The 18,624-nt window shown below is 37.3% G+C and overlaps 1 protein-coding gene across 8 annotated transcripts in view; it reads right to left on the reverse strand.

The window, feature by feature from the left end:
• LOC149530715 (26S proteasome regulatory subunit 7) overlaps positions 1–18,624 on the reverse strand; it is a 59,632-nt gene that overhangs the window by 14,814 nt on the left and 26,194 nt on the right. For all 8 annotated transcript variants that reach the window (XM_089811420.1, XM_089811416.1, XM_089811421.1 and 5 more), the window contains 5 exons: positions 9,867–9,958; positions 9,543–9,620; positions 9,249–9,310; positions 8,891–9,035; positions 8,230–8,448 (listed from right to left, as the gene is read on the reverse strand). In XM_089811420.1, the coding sequence (XP_089667546.1) occupies positions 8,230–8,448; positions 8,891–9,035; positions 9,249–9,310; positions 9,543–9,620; positions 9,867–9,958 (596 nt within the window). The remainder of the gene's footprint in view (positions 1–8,229; positions 8,449–8,890; positions 9,036–9,248; positions 9,311–9,542; positions 9,621–9,866; positions 9,959–18,624) is intronic.

Genomic DNA, 18,624 nt, shown 5'->3' on the forward strand with positions numbered 1-18,624 from the left:
GTTTAGTCAACAATGAATTACTAAATAATAGGAGCCCACCCAAGAAGAGATCCTTATCATATACTTCCCAGTAGAAATACATCGAATTGTTCAAATTTAATATAAATTTTAGTTAGACTTACATCACAGATCAATCTGTTTCAGGCTGACCTTAACTCAGACCAAAGAAGCAATAATATGCAAAATGAAAAAATAACGATTATACATGATTATTTGTGAATTAAGCAGATTTTCCCCAGAAAGAATCCCAATTTGCATAAAAATTGTTGACCCAATTTCCAATTATTTGCCACGTTAAAATCATGTTTAAATCCACCAAAAAACATGAAAAAAAACATTATGAAAATCCCAAAACCCTTGAGAAACTAACAAAATCACAGAATTGGTCAGAAATAGGATCAATTCCAGTACAGAAGTCAGCAGGAATCAGCATGGATCCAACTGAATTTGAAAGGGTCTCAGTCATCCTAAATCACAGGCAACCTGTGAGATAGTGTTGGCGCACCTGATAAATTTGCTCTAAATGGTATTTATTTAAAATTAAAATCTGTTAATATTTTTTATTTATAATTTTTTTCAATAATAATTATATAATTAACTTTTAATATATAAAATACAGCGTAACACAGGGACGCATTCCCCCATCAAACCCGGGCTGCACCCAAGACGGGGATGCACCCGATGTTAAATCTGTAACATTGATAACCATATTGGTCTGACTGTGCAGATCGCACAAGCATTATATTGCATGAAATGCCTTATCTAGACATGATCGGCGGCTTCTTGAGATAACTATGGTTAACTATTAACTAAACTAAACTTGGTTTAGTTTGTCTTCAAAACTTTGTCTTCCTTAAATCACCGATTATGAGAACGCAAAGTGGGCCACCCTAGGAAGGGCCATGTCCCTTAGAGGGACTTGCCCTTTGGTTGATGTATTAATATAGGGTGTAGTTGAAGTTTAAGGACACACAAAATTACAGTACTCTGCCCCTTGATCACTACTGCCCTGGACGAATACTTGCAGAAAAGAAAACATTTTCAGAATTATATTTTTCAATTCAATCAAGTCTGAATACTGGACATCATAAGAGCAAGCATAAGGATAGAAGGTATAATCCAAATCTGATCTATAACAGAATTTGTAGAAACTTTACATAGTATCAGAGCTCTAGTAGTCGAACCTAGGCTCTGTAAATTAAACAATCAGACTTAATATATCTAGCATCATTCTTCTATCTTCAATGGCATACACAATCAGACTCGAGGACAGGTTTAATGGGAAAGAACACTTTGATGCTTGGAAATTCAGAATCATGATGATTCTTGAAAAAAATGATGTGAAACAGTTTGTTGATTCAGCATCCAAACAACCTGCTATTGAACCTAATAAAACTATCTGCAGTAAAGGAAATAGGAAAGCCATGTAGATCATATTAGATGGAGTGAAAAACGAAATAGTACCCATGCTACCGAAACATCAAACAGCATTTCATATGATGAATGCATTATTAAATGCATATGAAGTCAACAATGCAACTAGAGTCCTCGCACTAAAAAGGCAACTAAATCATATACAGATAAAGAAGAGAGAATCGATAAATGATTTAGATAAAGAAGAGAGAATCGATAAATTCTTACTTCCTAAGAGTTGCCAGTCTAAGAGATGAACTTGCAAGTATAGGAACCATAATTGATGACAAGGAACTAACGCTGATGGCTATAGATGGGTCACCAGATTCATGGGAAACGTTCGCACACGGAGTAAGTGCTAAAGACAATCTTCCTGACTTCAATAAACTTAAGGGAGATTGTTTTCAGGAAGAATCTAGAAAACTTAAAAAAGGGGGAAAGTTGAAAACTAAAGATGAAGAACTTCATGTTCTCAACACAAATACCTATAAAGGTAAGAAGAAGCACTTCAAAAAGACTTCAATAAACTTAAGGGAGATTGTCTTAAAGGAAAATCTAGAAAACTTAAGAAAGGGGGAAAGTTGAAAACTAAAGATGAAGCACTTCATCTTCTCAACACAAATTCCTATAAAAGGGTAATCAAAAGAATGACAAACCTAAGAAAGATCTATCCAAAATAAAATGCTTCAAATGCGAAAAATATGACACTAGATCTAATTGCCCTGAGAATTCTAAGCAACAAGTAAATTGTACAAACATTACTAGGAAAGAAGATAACTATGATCCTGAGAATTATGTATTGTATTCGGCTCTATCAAATGAAGTCTCAAGTAAGGGATGGGTGATTGATAGTGGATCATCTTGACATATTACAGGATACAAAGAAGCACTAGACTCTATATCAAAAAAAGTTAATGTCTAAGTCACCATCGGTGATAATTCAGCACATTACATCAAAGGAATTGAGAATTGCACCTTAAACTAAAGTCGAGTACATCTCAAAGGAGTACTCTATGTTCCAGGAATAAAAAGGAATATAATCTCGATTGCAGCACTTGAAGATGATGGACATAATGTTGCATTCATGGACGGTAAAGTCATGACCTAGGCTAAGAACTACTCAGTTAAGAAAGCAAAATTGATTGGTCCAAGAAAGGGGTACTTGTATGAATTAAATTCAGAGCCTAGTCGACCCATTCAAACCTTAATTCATGAAGCTGCTGATATAAATGAAATATGACACAGAAGGTTAGGACTTCTAAATTTCAAAACATTATCGACTATGGAGAAGATGATTACTCGTTTACCTAAGTTAAATAAAGATCATTCAAACATATGCAAAGGATGCGCTCTGGGTAGGAACACCAAAAGTCCATTTCATGATAGCACTAGAAAAACTAACAATATTTTGGAATTAATCCACTCAGATTTATGTGGACCTATGTTTGTTCCTTCTTTTGGAGGATTCTGGTACTATATACTTTTTATAGATGACTTCTCTAGGGAAACTTCAATTTACTTCTTAAAATGTAAAGAATCAAAAGAAATCCTTGAGAGAATTAAAGAATTTAAAACCTTAACTGAAAACTTATCAAGACATAAAATTAGAACTCTTAGATTTGTATAAAGAGTTTTGTAAAGAAACGGGAATTAAGAGGGAGTATACCGTTCCTTATAATCCACAACAAAACGAGATAGCAGAAAGGAAGAATAGGACAATTATAGAAGCTGCAAGAGCTACAATATTTGATCAAAATCTAGAATATTATCTTTGGGCAGAAGCCTCTAGTACTGTTGTCTATATTCAAAACAGAAGTCCTCACTCCTACCTTAGAGATAAAACTCCTGAAGAAGTCTTTACTAAGGTTAAACCTAATATAAGTCATCTTAGGATTTTTGGGTGCCCAGTATATATACATGTTCCAAAAGAAAGAGAACTAAGTTAGAACCCTCCGAGAGGAAAGATATTTTTGTAGGGTATAATGAAACATCTAACGCATATAGGATTTTCATACCTGGTCAGAAAAGTATTGAACTTAGTAGGTATGTAATTTTTGAAGAAGATTTAGCATTCAAAAGAGCCCTAAGTTTTGGAGATCCCTCTCCCTTACCTAGTTCTGAAGAAAATACTGAATCTGAGTCTCAGAGGGAGAACATTGAAGAAATTGAAGATGAAATTGAAAATCTCAATCTTGAAGAAACTCAAAATTCTAAGAAAATACCACTTTGGGCCATTAAGACAGTAGAGGAAGCACAAGACTTTGTTGCACCATCTGGAACATTTAGAGAAAGCAAAAGACCTAAAAGACTTTCTAGTTATGCAGCAAACATGAATGATTTGTCTAAATCAGAACCAACCAATTTTTCAAAGGCCATTAAACATACAGCTTGGAAGGATGCAATGATGGAAGAATACAAATCCATTATAAAGAATGATGTTTGGGAAATTGTTCCAATACCTTAAGGAAAATCTATTGTTTCTTCCAAGTGGATATTTAAAGTCAAGCATGTTGTTGATGGTAGCATTGAAAAATATAGAGCCAAATTCGTAACCAGGGGATTCTCTCAGAAAGAGGGGATTGATTATGGAGAAACCTTTGCTCATGTTGCCAGATACATCTTTGTAAGAGCAGTCCTAGCTATTGCAGCATCGAAAGGATCGAAAGTACATCAGATGGATGTAAAAACAGCATTTCTGAATGGAAAGATTACAAAAGAGACATATTTGGAGCAGCTTGAAGGAATTGAAACTCATAACCTTAAAAGTTTTGTTTGCAGGCTCAAGAAAGCTATGTATGGGCTTAAACAGGCTCCAAAGGCATGGTATGAAAGAATTGATAAATATCTCACCGGCTTAGGACTCTCCAAGAATGAAGCTGATCCAAATCTATATTATAAAAGGGATAAAGATAATATGGTAATTTTGATTCTATATGTTGATGATTTACTAATAACAAGTGATGATCATCTCATAGATCAATGCAAGAAAGATCTAATCAGAGAATTTGAGATGAAAGATTGAGGACTTCTTCATTACTTCCTAGGACGAAGTATGGCAGAATTTTGGCAGCATAATACTCAATCGAGGAAAGTATACATTAGACATCTTGAAGAGATTTGGAATGTGGAACTACAAGCCTATGTCTTCTCCCATGGAAACTAATCTACATAAACTTAAGGAAGCTACAACAGAATCACCTTCCATAGATTCTACTCTTTACAAATAGATGATTGGGTCCCTTATGTACTTGGTAAATACAAGACCTGATATTTGCTATGTTGTTGATGCATTAAGTCAGTTTATGTGTGCGCCAAAGGAGATTCACCTAGTTGCAGTCAAACACATCATGAGATACTTACAAGGCACTCTTAACCTTGGGCTCAAGTATGAGAAAATTGAATTGAACATACATGGATACACAGACTTAGATTGGGTTGGAAGTGTTACTAACAGGAAAAGCACTTTAGGATGTTATTCGAGTTTAGGTTCAGCGATGATATCATGGATATGCAGAAAGCAGTCAGTAGCACAAAGTTCCACAAAAGTTGAATACATTGCAGTAGCGATGGCCTCTCGAGAAGCAATTTGACTTAGAAAGTTACTTGTGGGATTGTTTGGTCAAGCCATGAATCCTACAATTATTCATTGTGATAATCAGAAGTTCATTCAAGCTTTCTGTGAATCTAGTTTTTCATGACAGGTCCAAGCATATTGAAATTCCTTACCATTATGTCAGAGATGTGGTAGATAGGAATACTATAAAATTAGAATACATTTGCACTGCAGATCAAACAACAGATATTCTTACCAAACCTCTCTCTCGAGTGAAGATAGATCACTTCAAGAAAAGACTTGGTATGGTTGAATTGTAATACATTTGTATTCTTTAAATTATTATTAAAATAATTCTTATTGTCGGGATATTAACTATTATGGTTTGTATTCATTATTTAAGAGGTGACGATCTCTAAGATAATGAACACTTGTATAAAAGACATTATGAGAGATGACGATCTCTTAGATAATGTGTTGAACAGTAGAGAACTATTGTCAGAGCTAGATGAGTTCAAGATCATTTGTGATAAACATTTCTATGCCTATGAGTCACAACTTGGATAAAGGAAGGATTTATTCTTCGGACTTTATCCTATGTTCTGGTAGATCTTAACTCAGAATCATGTTGTGATATAGGATTGCCAGTACCTATGAGTCAACTTGGATAAATGAAGAATTTAATCATCCTTCGGACTTTATCTTGTATATTGTATGCTTTGAAATACTGATATCACTAGTATCAGTGATAAGTCATATCACAAGTATAGTAATATGACATAGTATCATGTGTTCAAAGATACCACATACTTAGGAAATTCTGATAGAAACAGAGTATCAATCTATGCTTATTCATCATAAATTAATGATGCTAGATATGTTATCTCTGAGTATGATTATCAAGTGAAGAGGGAGTGTTAAATCTATAACATTGATAACCATACTGGTCTGACTATGCAAATCGCACAAGCATTATATTGCATGAAATGCCTTATCTATACATGATCAGCGACTTCTTGAGATAACTATGGTTAAGTATTAACTAAACTAATCTTACTTAAGTTTGTCTTCAAACCTTTGTCTTCCTTAAACTTAGTTAAGTTTGTCTTCAAACCTTTGTCTTCCTTAAATCATTGATTATGAGAATGCAAAGTGGGCCGACCTAGGAAGGGTCATGTTCCTTAGAGGGACTCGCCCTTTGGTTGATGTATTAATATAGGGTGTGGTTGAAGTTTAAGGACACACAAAATTACAATAATCCACTCCTCGATCACTACTGCCCTAGACGAATACTTGTAGAAAAGAAAACATTTTGAGACTCATATTTTTCAATTCAATCAAGTCTGAACATTGGAGATCATAAGAGCAAGCATAAGGATAGAAGGTATAATCGAAATCTGATCTATAACAGAATTTGTCGAAACTTTACACCCGAGACGAGGGTACAGCGTCTCGGGCAGCACCACTTAGAGCACCACCTTTGCCAGAGACAGCGAGATGCCTCTGTGTCCCCTGTGGGTGCGGGGGGACGCAAGGGGGGATGCCAGGACATCTCCTATGGCAACAGGATGGGGAACATTAAAAAAAAAACACATTATTTTAATATTTTTTTGGTTCTATTTTTGTTAAAATGGGATGTGGGGCCCATTCCGTCCTCCTTTGTTCAAAAGCCTTCTATTTTTTATTTTTAACCACATTTGCATTTCTATATCTGAAGGTTGATATATATTATTAATTTTAAATTAAATTATTTGACACACTTTCATTTGCTGATGTTCAATGTTCATTGTTTGTCATTCAATCATGAATCATGATGTTCCAATTCAAAACTTCAATGCAATGTTCAATGTTCAAATTTTTTACATCTTTGTATCTTATATTGTATAATTGTAGTACATCTTTTCATAACTAGCATTTTAAGTACCATATGTATAGTATATACACCACTGCTCCCCCCACCACCACAACCTCCACCCCCAATCCCCCGCCGTCATCCCCAAATCAAGGCCCCTTTGTCCCCTCGTCTCGGAAACTTGTCCCCCTATCTCGCAGGGCGGTGTAACTATGATAAAATATGATAGGGAACTTAAATTTATAATTAATATATTGAATTTTTGCTAAGACAAAGACACATAATTCATCATATGAACAATATATTTCCATGATAACAAACAAGTTTACATACTTGTAACAAAACAGCTTCCAACACAAATATTAACATTTGTCTCTGCCTAAAATATTAGTTGCAAGCTAGGTATTGCCTAAACCAGTGGATTGCTTATCCTTTACTTCAACTAAACAACAGCATTTTGTTGAATTCTACCCCATATAAAGCACTTACCAATTGCCATTGTGGAACATAAAGCATTACTGTTGTGGAATATGATTTGATAAGCTTTCTAAAAAAATTAACTGCCCCTGCGGAACTCAATCACAACGGAAGCCTTCAATCACTTCAAAATGGTTTCCACTTTTACTAATTTCATAACAGTAACTGGATCGCTGTCTAATAAATATTGGTCTCAGTTACTTCATAGACTTAGCAATTACTTGATCGGACTTGGACAACTCTTTGATGTATTTAATGAATACCCTATTAAAGAATCAACTTAGTATTTGCTAATGTAACTAACAGTATCAACATAACAAATATTATTTTCTACAATTGATGGATTATACTCTACTTTATTTACTTTCTATATCTGTATGCTATGAAAATGCCCTGAAGTTTTAACAAGGTAATCTCTGTCTCTTTTTCTACAATTTTTGAATATTTTTAAATCTGATTTTCTCCCCATGTTTTGAAAAAAAAGACATATACTTTTAATTTACCAGTATTTACCCCATATGATTTTGCCGCTATGACTCAGGCACCTATGCGGACACCAGATTCCAAATGTAGAGACGCTTTCAGGAATGATATATTTTGTGCAGGCTTAGATTTATATTTTTAGTAATATATTTAAATGTTCGCATTTTCTAAATTGTATTGTTAAAGTTATTTTTTTGCAATTTTCTATTTGTTTGTATTTCTAGATTCAAATATAAATTTTTATTGTAATAACCATCCCCAAAATCTGATAAAAATTGCCACATAGAACTCACAAAAATACTGCAGAACACTTCTATCTGTTGTACTTGAGTAGATTCCATACATAACATGTATGGAAAACCTGGATTTTATATTAATCATGAAGACAAACTGTGTTATTGACTTCATAAATAGAACAGTCAAAAAAGAGAACAAACTAGAATTTACAAACCTGAAAAAGCTCACGAACCATTCTAGCACCCTCACCAACATACTTTTGAACAAGCTCACTTCCAATAACTCGAATAAAGCATGCATCTGTCCGATTAGCCACTGCTCTAGCTAATAGAGTCTTTCCAGTTCCAGGAGGCCCATAGCAAAGAACACCTTTGGGTGGATCTATTCCAAGGTTAACAAACTTCTCAGGATGAAGCATTGGAAGCTCTACAACCTGATAAGAAAAATAAAACAATTAGAAAAAGCATAAACAAACAATGATGTAGTCCCACTTCAAATACTGGACATACAGAAATTTGCGAATTATAACAGGTGATGAATAAATAACTTTAAGTAGACTACAGATGAAAAAACAAGAAAGGAATAAATTGAATTGAAGAATTATTAGAACCTTGTCTCACGGAGTTGCTATCATAGGAAATTCCCAAAATGCTCCAGGAATTAATTTTTCAACCATAGAACACAAACTAAATCACACAAGGGGAAGGGTGCAACACCACTCAAATTTCACACTACAGAGGAAATTCTGTGGTTAAAAAACAGTACTGTTTTGGGCACACAGATGCTTAACTGTGTTTGGAACGACCAAGAAAACTAGAACTTTCAAACAGGATTTTAGAAACATAGTAACCATATTAAGACAAAATTTGGTAAACCTCTCGCATTTTTTCAATCTGCTCTTTGCATCCACCGACATCATTGTATGTGACATCTGGCTTTTCTTCAACTGTCATCATGGTAACACTCGGATCAATCTTTGGGGGCAATGGGATCTGAATTTGATACTTGTTACGATCAACACTGCACATAACAAAACTTTATCAACCAGTTACTCCACAATAAACCAACATCATTTCACTGGTCACGCTATCCAAAGGCTTTTCTGCATCACTTGAACAGTAGCATTGTACAAATTTGCATGTAGCGTGTATTAGCATCTCTTCAATCAAGAATGATTAAAGAGCTTTGTCATAGATTACAAAAGGATAAACTATCTGAGATGTCAATACTAACCCAACTCGCATGCCTTCTTCAATATCTGTCGGTGAGACCTTATCGCCCAATCCAACTACAAACTGCATTTTCAAAAATCAATCATGCACATATTATATAAATATTTACAGCTTTGAAGGCAATATTGGCTCTAAAAAAGTTTCCATGAAGGTTCTCTAAAGTACCACTTCATGAAGGAGCATCCCAGCAGTAATATTTTTGAATTAATCTGTTTGGAAATTTTTCAAAAAACCGGTTGATTCATCTACAAAATTAGAATTAGTATATTTAGAAGTCAAAACAAAAATAAGTCACCTTAGCAATTTGCTTAACATTTATAACATATTTCGCATCCTCAGTATTTGGGTTGATTATTTTAGTGCACCTTGCCACCTGCATGGCACGAACAAGAACTGGATAAAGATTCAATTTTATCTCACATCATCAAAAAAAAACATAAATTAGTACTATGGTTGGTCATAACTAAAACTGGAACCAACACAGATGGCACACCAGAAAACCTCACATATTGACTAATATCTCCTTTACAAAAGCTTAAAAACTCTCTACATCCAACACTAAAACCATGATTGTCTGTCTCATTCTGCACTCATGTAGGAGGTTGGCAACATAAAATACCTGCAGGGGTTGCTCCTCCTGCATCATCTGCTTGTCTGACACAAGATCCCATTGACTAGGTGCAGCTAATCCAGTGTCTGATTCCTTTATTCCTGTCAATATAAATGGCTTCACAGTTATTAATAACTAACATTAGAAGCTCCATGCCTGGTATTTCGTAAATACTGAAATAAGAGGCATACTACCCTATAACTGCGAAGAGTGTAAATATCATGAATATGAGATATACAAGACTCGTTCATCCTGGAACAAATTGGCAATGCATTACAAAATGCTTATAACAAAACCTCCAAGGAGACTTCATAATAGTGATGCAGAATTCCACATTTATACTGCTAGACAGGCAATGAGATAATTAATGGCCCTACAGTAAATACTTCTAAAACCATCTTCTTCCAATTAGGAAATTTTGTGTTGTTGAGGACAAAATCATTTATCCATAAAAAATATTAGCTAATTCCATTCTTGGTTCTATGATATTATATTGCTATTGATCAAACAAAAGTAATATGTTTACCATAATATGATCAACAATATTGATACAACTTCAGAGAGCTATTCTTAGATTCTATAGAGCTGTTAGATTGACAAAATTGGGATTCTACTAGCCCCATACTAAGCTATAAACTTTTTATGGCATCCACTGAAAGAACCTCTACATCCATATTTAATACTTCATCTCTAGTTAGTTATTGTTGGCACTTGGGTTAAAGAACCTCTGAATGAAACCCTGCACAAAAAATGTGATTATTTTCTAGCCCTGAGTCCTGGGAAATTTTCAAAATTTCAGGAAACATTTAAAATCCAATTACTTTTTCACAAGAAACAGCCTGGCATATCAGAGAACAGCTAGAACACTCGAATTCAAAATAATAATAAAAAATTTATAAAAAGGGTTAGACACCCCATGTAATGCCCCGCCCGGAGATCCTTGGAACAAATATAAATAAAAGCCAATATATATTTTTATTTTGAATAACAAGCATGGAATTAAACAACATCAACATGCAATTGATCATAAGATCACAACAAAAGACTTAACCAACCAAGTCCAAGCAACCAACGAATCTCCAAGCGTCACTACCAACCGACGTGCTCAAACCGATTACGAGAAAAGAGACAACTACAAAACCTAGAATATCTGATCTGTCAAAACCTAGAAAGACGAGCAAATCAAAAGGGTACTTGAAACACCTAAACGCGTTTCCTAAAAACCAGCGGAGATACCCCCTCTTTTCCACACGAGGAAACACAAACCTCTAGACTCACACGAGACATTACTTCTTCGTGCAAGGAAGTACCTCTCCGCATGAGGAAGTGCATCGCTACGCGCGAGGCACTACCTTCTCCCACGAGGAAACGCAATTCCCAAGCGAGGAAACTCTAGGGTCAGCCAGCAAATCTCTCAGCCCTACTACTGAGGCTTCGCACAAGTGAATGCCATGTCTCGCGCAAGAGAGTACAATCTCGCACAAGCTTTCACTATGCTTCGGGTGAGAGAACGGCTTTCTCGTGCGAGAGAATGCATTTTTGCGCAAGGAAACCCTTCCCTAACGCAAGAAACAACAACAACAACAAAAAAAAAAAGAAAGACATAGGACGAAGTAAAAAGTAAAACAATACCTCCACACCGAGGAGTACCAGATCCACAAGATCGAGGCTTGGACGCTCGAACACAAGAAATACATGACACCAAGCGACAAGAGGGAGAAAACGTCTATCCATCTAATCCGCAACAGCATATGAAGGAACATATGGAAAGCAACATTGCAATGTACATACATGGCTCATAAACCAAACATCATAAGAAGGAAAAGCATGAATAAACAAACACCCAAACAACTAAAACTCATGCATAGTTCCTCCCAACCATAATGGCATCATGAGACTGCATGCATCCTAGCCATCCCCCAAGCATAACATCCCAAACTGCCAACTAGTTAGTCGAAGCTGTCTTATGAGGACATTACTACTACAACATAATAACAACATAAGAACATGAAGATCTAACATGCTAATCCAACAAAGCATAGATACTCCAACTAAAAGTGAATCACGTCATCTAACCATATGCTAAAACATCATAATAAAGGAATGCATCAATACTAACATCATCTAAACATGATATCCAAGCATTCCAATTAAAGCATAAATCACAAGGAAACATACTCTGGAAACCCGAATATACCAAGTGAAACATCAAGCATTGATCTCAACTGGAAATAGACCGTCTCTGTAAATCGGTCCCTAGTAGTGGTATAGGTAGCTATGCCTCCCAACCATGTGGAACTCGTAGGCTCACTCTCGTCGTGTTGATAGAGATAGTGATCCAACCACAAACACACATAAACAACTGCCCATGGCTAACACTCACACTAGACAGTAAGAAGGACTGAAACCAAGATCATGAGACAATGCAAGTACAACAGGTCCGAGTCAAACACTCGATAGGTCAACTATGTAGGGACTCGGAAGAGTAAGTCGACTGGCATCAAGGAACCCAAGCTAAGTATTCTGCGGCATCAACTCCCTAGGGAGACACACACACTGTATCCTTGGATCAACTCCGGGTGCTCACATTTTTAAGTGAGCTCGGATCAACTAACGAGTGCTCACTATTTTATTATCTTAGATTCATTACCCAGTAATTTATGTAGTTATCACTTATTTAGAAACTTCTTCACGCCAACCTGGGAAATAGTCACCAAGGTTGCGAGAGAAGCCCCTCCACAGTGCTACCCTACATAACCATGCTCATCACACAATGAGTGCCTGTAGGCAATGCATATTCCCAACCCAACCCCAAATGAACATAACTCCACCAATAACAACTGAGAGATCGGACCTCGCAAGCACCTGACAAATGCACGCGCACGTGCTCATGTGTGGACACACCAACTACACGAAGATCATAAAAACAAGGGCTGGATGAGGACACAAACAAAATAACACTCAACTAAATACAAGCTCGAGGGTACAAATGCAACACACATCCCAATGCTTCAGTGTAATAATCTACACCCTACTATTCTAAGGGGACCGTACTATTCTACCTGTGCATCAAAACGTCGAAAATGTACCTGCAACATAAAAGTGCGACAATGGTCAAATTGACGTCCTACTTATAATCCAAATCCACGACCAACACCATGCCAAGAAAACCCAAGAAAACTAGGGAGCATGCAAATCGAGGCAAAAAACCTCAAAAACCCAACATTAACAAAAATCAACGAAAATAAAGCCCATTCAACCCATGGGTGAATGAGCCACAGAAATCCAATAAAAATGGGATTCGAACACCGTATGCAAAAACGGCCAGCATAGGGGTGCGAAACCCCAAACCCCCATCCTGAAAATCAAGGAAATGCTCATACCCGACCAACTAGGTAGAGCTAGCAATCAGAAACAAAGGGGAACACTAGTTCTCAACCTCCTAACAAACAGCTACCAAAAACGGAAGCAGAAACAAAGCTGAAATAGGAAAACTAGAGAGCTCTACCTGACAACCAAAAGGGAAAACACGGAAATCTAAATGATAAAATAAAAATCCCACAGAAGTTGCCGAAAATCACGACAATCCAAGGTCTACCCAAGCTAGATCCAACAAGACCAATCTCGCAACTATCCCACGCCCGTAGCTCCTACATCGAATATAAATGCAATCCCACATAAGAAGATTTGAAAATTTGCTCTCAATTTTCTTATTTCAAAAAGTGAGAAGTGAGGAATGAATTCATTTTTGGATACTTATTCACTTTTAGAGTGAATAAATGATTAGGGTAAATAACTAGGTCACCTAGTTAAACTCTAAATCAACCCAAACAGAAGCAGGGTTTTCTAAGTAATTGGAATTCATCTACTGCAAAGCTATCGGGAATTAAATTAAATAAGATAAAGCCCAAAATTCCCTTATACCAAAATCACAAAATTCCTCAATAACTCTCGCTACAATGCTAACCTCTAAATGCACAGACACACTCACGAGTCTAATCACATAATGCAAATGAGTCCGGATTTATTAAATCACCGGAGGGTTTAATTTAAACAATTAAATAGGATACGTCGACCATACAGGGACAACACTAGTTAAATATGGACAGCTGAATCACTAACTCCATATGTCATTGCCAGGGACATAAATCTTGCACACTAAACCACATGATCAAGTGCAATTGCATATAATAACAAAGCCGAAGCAATAAATGCATTACATGACCTAATTTAACCATTTATTTAATTATACTAAAATAATCCATTTACATCACTCACTTTCGCATAACACATTGCAAAGCAAGAATGAAGTAACCATAGCATCAAATCCAACATATAAATGTAAGCAAGGGATACGTCTAAATAACGGATAACCAAATATCATCATAAAACGTACTGTCATCTCAAAAAGGCATCATCATGCAAATATGATCAACTGAATAGCATAGTAATCTAACATCTATGATACTGGAATCAAAGTTTAACATCGGACCATCAAGTCCTCTCAAATGTAAAAATAACATGAGTAACAAGTATCTCTCGGATCAAAATATAACAAGGTACAGACTACAAACACGAAAGGCACTACATCATCCCCCACTACGCATAGGCTTACTCCTGGAAGCCTACAAAAAGATAGGGGTACAAATCTCTCAATCGTGTAGCATCCTCCCAAGTAGCAGAAGTCTCATCGCTCGGGTCCCACTGAAACCTTACCTGCTCTATGTCCCAACCTATCAAAGTCAAACTCTGATGCTTAAGGAAACAAATGGGCTCCAAAGAAAGTTGCTCGTCCTCCACCTGCAAAGCATCCCAATCAAGAACATGGGCCACATCAAAAATATACTACCTCAAAACATTTAACACGGAAAACATCATGGATGCACGATAGGCTAGGTGGCAATGCTAGTCGATAAGCAACAGGACCGATCCTCTCGAGGATCTCAAACGGTCTAACAAAATGTGGTGCCAACTTAGAGCCTTTCTCGTAACGGATGGGGCTCTTCCTCGGGCGCACTCTCAAAAACACCCTGTCACCAACTGAAAAGTGACGATCCAACCTATTGGCATCTACATACTTCTTCTACCTCTACTAAGTAGTAACCAAGTGCTCTCTAATACAAACAATCTATTGCTCCATATCCTGAAGCATCTCTGGACCTAGAGGTACTCGGTCCTCCAAATGATCTCAACTCAAAGGGGTACGACACGGTCTACCGTACAAGGTCTGAAAAGGTGACATGCCAAGAGAACTATCATACCCATTGTTATATGCAAACTCAACAAGGTATAAATAATCCTCCCACTTCACCTGCCTGTCCATCACATACATGCGAAGCACGTCTTCCAGAACTTGGTTCACTCTCTCTGTTTGACCATGGGTCTCTATGTGGTAAGCCAAACTAAAATTGAGTTGTGCACCCAAAGCATGTTGGAGAGATGTCCACAGTACTAAATTAAACACTAGATCTCTATCTAATATAATCCGACGAGGGATTCCATGCAATCAAACAATGTCTTCCAAGAAAACATGCGCTACAGAAGAAGCTAAGTAGGATATTCTCATGGGTGAAAAATGTGCTACCTTGGACAACTTGTCCATTGTCACTATGATACAATCATGTCGTTATGATGACATAGGCAACCCTGTGTAAAATCAATTGATATAGTATACCATTTCCACTTTGGAATGGTATGCGGCTGCAAAAGACCCGCCAGATTCTGTTGCTCTGCCTTCATTCTCTGGCACTCAAGACATCGAGCAACAACGTCAGGAACATCGCACCTCATCCCTGCCCAAAAGTACAATTGTCTAAGATCGGCACGCATCTTCTTGATATTGAGATGTGCAAAATATGGTGCACGATGTGCTTCCGACAAAATCAAGGTACGAAGATCACCAAACACTGGTACATAAATATGTCCCAAGTGTCGTAGCAGTCCATCAGACTCTAGCAAAAAACCTGAAAACCTCCCCTCAAGGGTATGTCTAGACTCAATCTCTGCCCTCACCTCCTGATACCATGTGTCACCAGGCAAGGCGTCCGAGATACCTCACAAATCCACTCCTAATGACAAAACGAATATCTCATTTCACCTCCTACTCAAGGCATCCGCAACCACATTTTCTTTCCCCTTAATGTAATGAACATCAAAGTCATACTCACAAAGGAACTCCATCCAACAACGTTGTCGTGCATTCAAATTTGGCTGAGTAAAGATATACTGCAAGCTACATGATCAGTATGCAGCTCAAACTTGTGTCCCATAAGGAAATGCCTCCAACGCACAAGAGCATGCACTACAGCCGCAAGTTCCAAATCATGAGTGGAGTAGTTAAGCTCATGGTCCTTGAGTTTTCTAGACTTGTATGCAATCACACGACCCTCTTGCATCAACATTGCACCCACACCTTCCTACGAAGCATCTATGCAAACCATAAAATCGCCTACAAGATTAGGCACTGCAAGGACTGGTACAATAGTCGAATGCTCCTTAAGAGCATCAAATGTTGTCTCACACTGGTTTGACCAGAAATACTTCTTCCCTTTCTATTGTAGAGAAGTGATGGGATGAAACACACGTGAAAAATCCTTCACAAATTGACGATAGTAACTTGCCAATCCCATGAAACTACGAACCTCGAAAACATTAGTGGGTACCGGCCAATCCATGATAGCTCGGATTTTCTCTGGATCCACCGCAATACCATCACCAGTGATGATATGCCCCAAATACTTAACCTCTAATTGGAAGAATCCACATTTATCCAAGTTACCATACAACTAATGATCTCGCAAGCACTGCAACACTTGGCGTAAATGGACCTCATGTTCCTCTACAGTTTTAGAATAGATCAATATGTCATCCAAAAATACAATGACACACCGATCAAGGTACGTGCGAAATACTCCATTCATTAGACTCATGAAAACCGATGGCGCATTGGTTAACTCAAAGGGTAAAACCATGAACTCATAATGCCCATAACGTGTACAAAAAGTTGTCTGATGAATGTCGGCCTCATGAATACGAAGCTGATGGTATCCCAACTTAAGATCAATCTTTGACAACACTCTCGCTCCTTTCATCTGATCAAACAAGTCATCTATCCTAGGCAAGGGATACTGGTTCTTCACCATCACCTTATTCAGCTATTGGTAGTCAATGCATAAATGCAATGATCCATCTTTCTTCTTCACAAAGATGATTGGTGCACTGCACGGGGATACATTAGGACGAATATGGCCCTTGGCCAATGATTCCTCCAACTACAGTCTGAGCTCACTCAACTCCTGAGTAGTCATGCAGTAAGGAGCTCGTGATATCGACTCTGCTCCTGGAATGAGATCAATCCAAAATTCAGTGTCACGCTGTGGTGGCATACCTAATATCTCATCAGGGAACACGTTTGCATACTCACGAAGGAGTGGGTGATCATCAAGTGTCACCATAGAGCTCTCAGCCTCCTCAAGATCACTAACAGAGATACAAACATCTGACATCCCTTCCGCACACTCTGCTTCAGCTGGTTAGCTGAGATCATCCAAAGTGAGACTGGTCTCTAGACTTCTAAAAGCTCCACCTACCCACCTATGTCATCAACACATTGTACCGACTTACACTGGCAATCTATTATCGCCTGATGGGTGGCTAGCCAATCCATGCCCAACATAATATCATAAGTTGGGGAAATGGTTGAATTTGCCAGCGGTGTGGGGCCCTTTAGAATAGTAGGGGGTAGGGGAATAATCTAATAATATCCCGGACTTGTGTAACTATCGTAACGCATCACCTATGGCCTTGTTCAGGCATACAGCTAGGCTTTTTTAAGCCAAGCCGGATACGATCCTAAAGGTAGGATGCAAAAATCCACTTCCAAAGTCCAAATCACATCCACTGACCTAGGAGTCCACAACCACTTTGGATCCTGTGGCTAACTCAAGTTGCCACCTACGACCTGATGTGCTGCCACTAGCCCACATCGCTGAACAAGAGATGGTGAAATAAAAGAATCTGAAGCACCTGAGTCAAATAACACTGAAGATGAAATGGCAGTGAGAAAATAATTGTTACTAGAAAAGAAAGGAATGGTAGTGAGAAGATACAGAAGAGCAACAAATCTAAGGCATTTGAGGTGAGTTTACTTATATGGTTCATTCTCACAAATTATTTTACATTTTTCTCTGTTTAAACCAAACTTAAAAAATCTTTCAAATGGTGTTTTGTTTAATTTTTATTTTAAGGTTATCCTTGTAACTGTCATCTGAATTTTAGACAAAACAAAAAAAAAATTTAAAAAGTGCACCAACCAAGAGAAAGTAGCACAACAAGTTCTGTTGGAGGTTATTGAGCAGGAGTATTGTCAAGACAACATGTTTGAATGCCCTTCTAGACTTCTCAAACCTTATGCCAAAGGCCCATTTTGTTCAAAATAATATCTTTTACAACTTGCCACAGCCATAAACTAATACAAAAAAAATTAGGAGAAAGAAGAGTATGGGCAACCCCAAAAGAGATTTTAACCTTTTCTGCAAAAAAGAACCATAGGATCAACCCCAAAAGAGTTTAATCTTTTGTGCATAAGTGGAAAAGGTTTAAAAAGGGAGTGAACAAATAACCCTAGCTAATAAGGCATATGTTACCAGATTGCACATAGAGGGTGAGGCAAGATATAAAGGAATGCAAACAAAGACTATGTAGCGAATTGTGTCAGAGCTTACCCAATCCATTAACAATCAGAGAATTCTACAAAGGGAAAGAAAAT

Source organism: Cupressus sempervirens, chromosome 11 (genome assembly GCF_028749045.1).
Source record: "Cupressus sempervirens isolate cs-2001-9-10 chromosome 11, ASM2874904v1, whole genome shotgun sequence".
In the NCBI taxonomy this organism is placed as follows: Eukaryota; Viridiplantae; Streptophyta; class Pinopsida; order Cupressales; family Cupressaceae; genus Cupressus; species Cupressus sempervirens.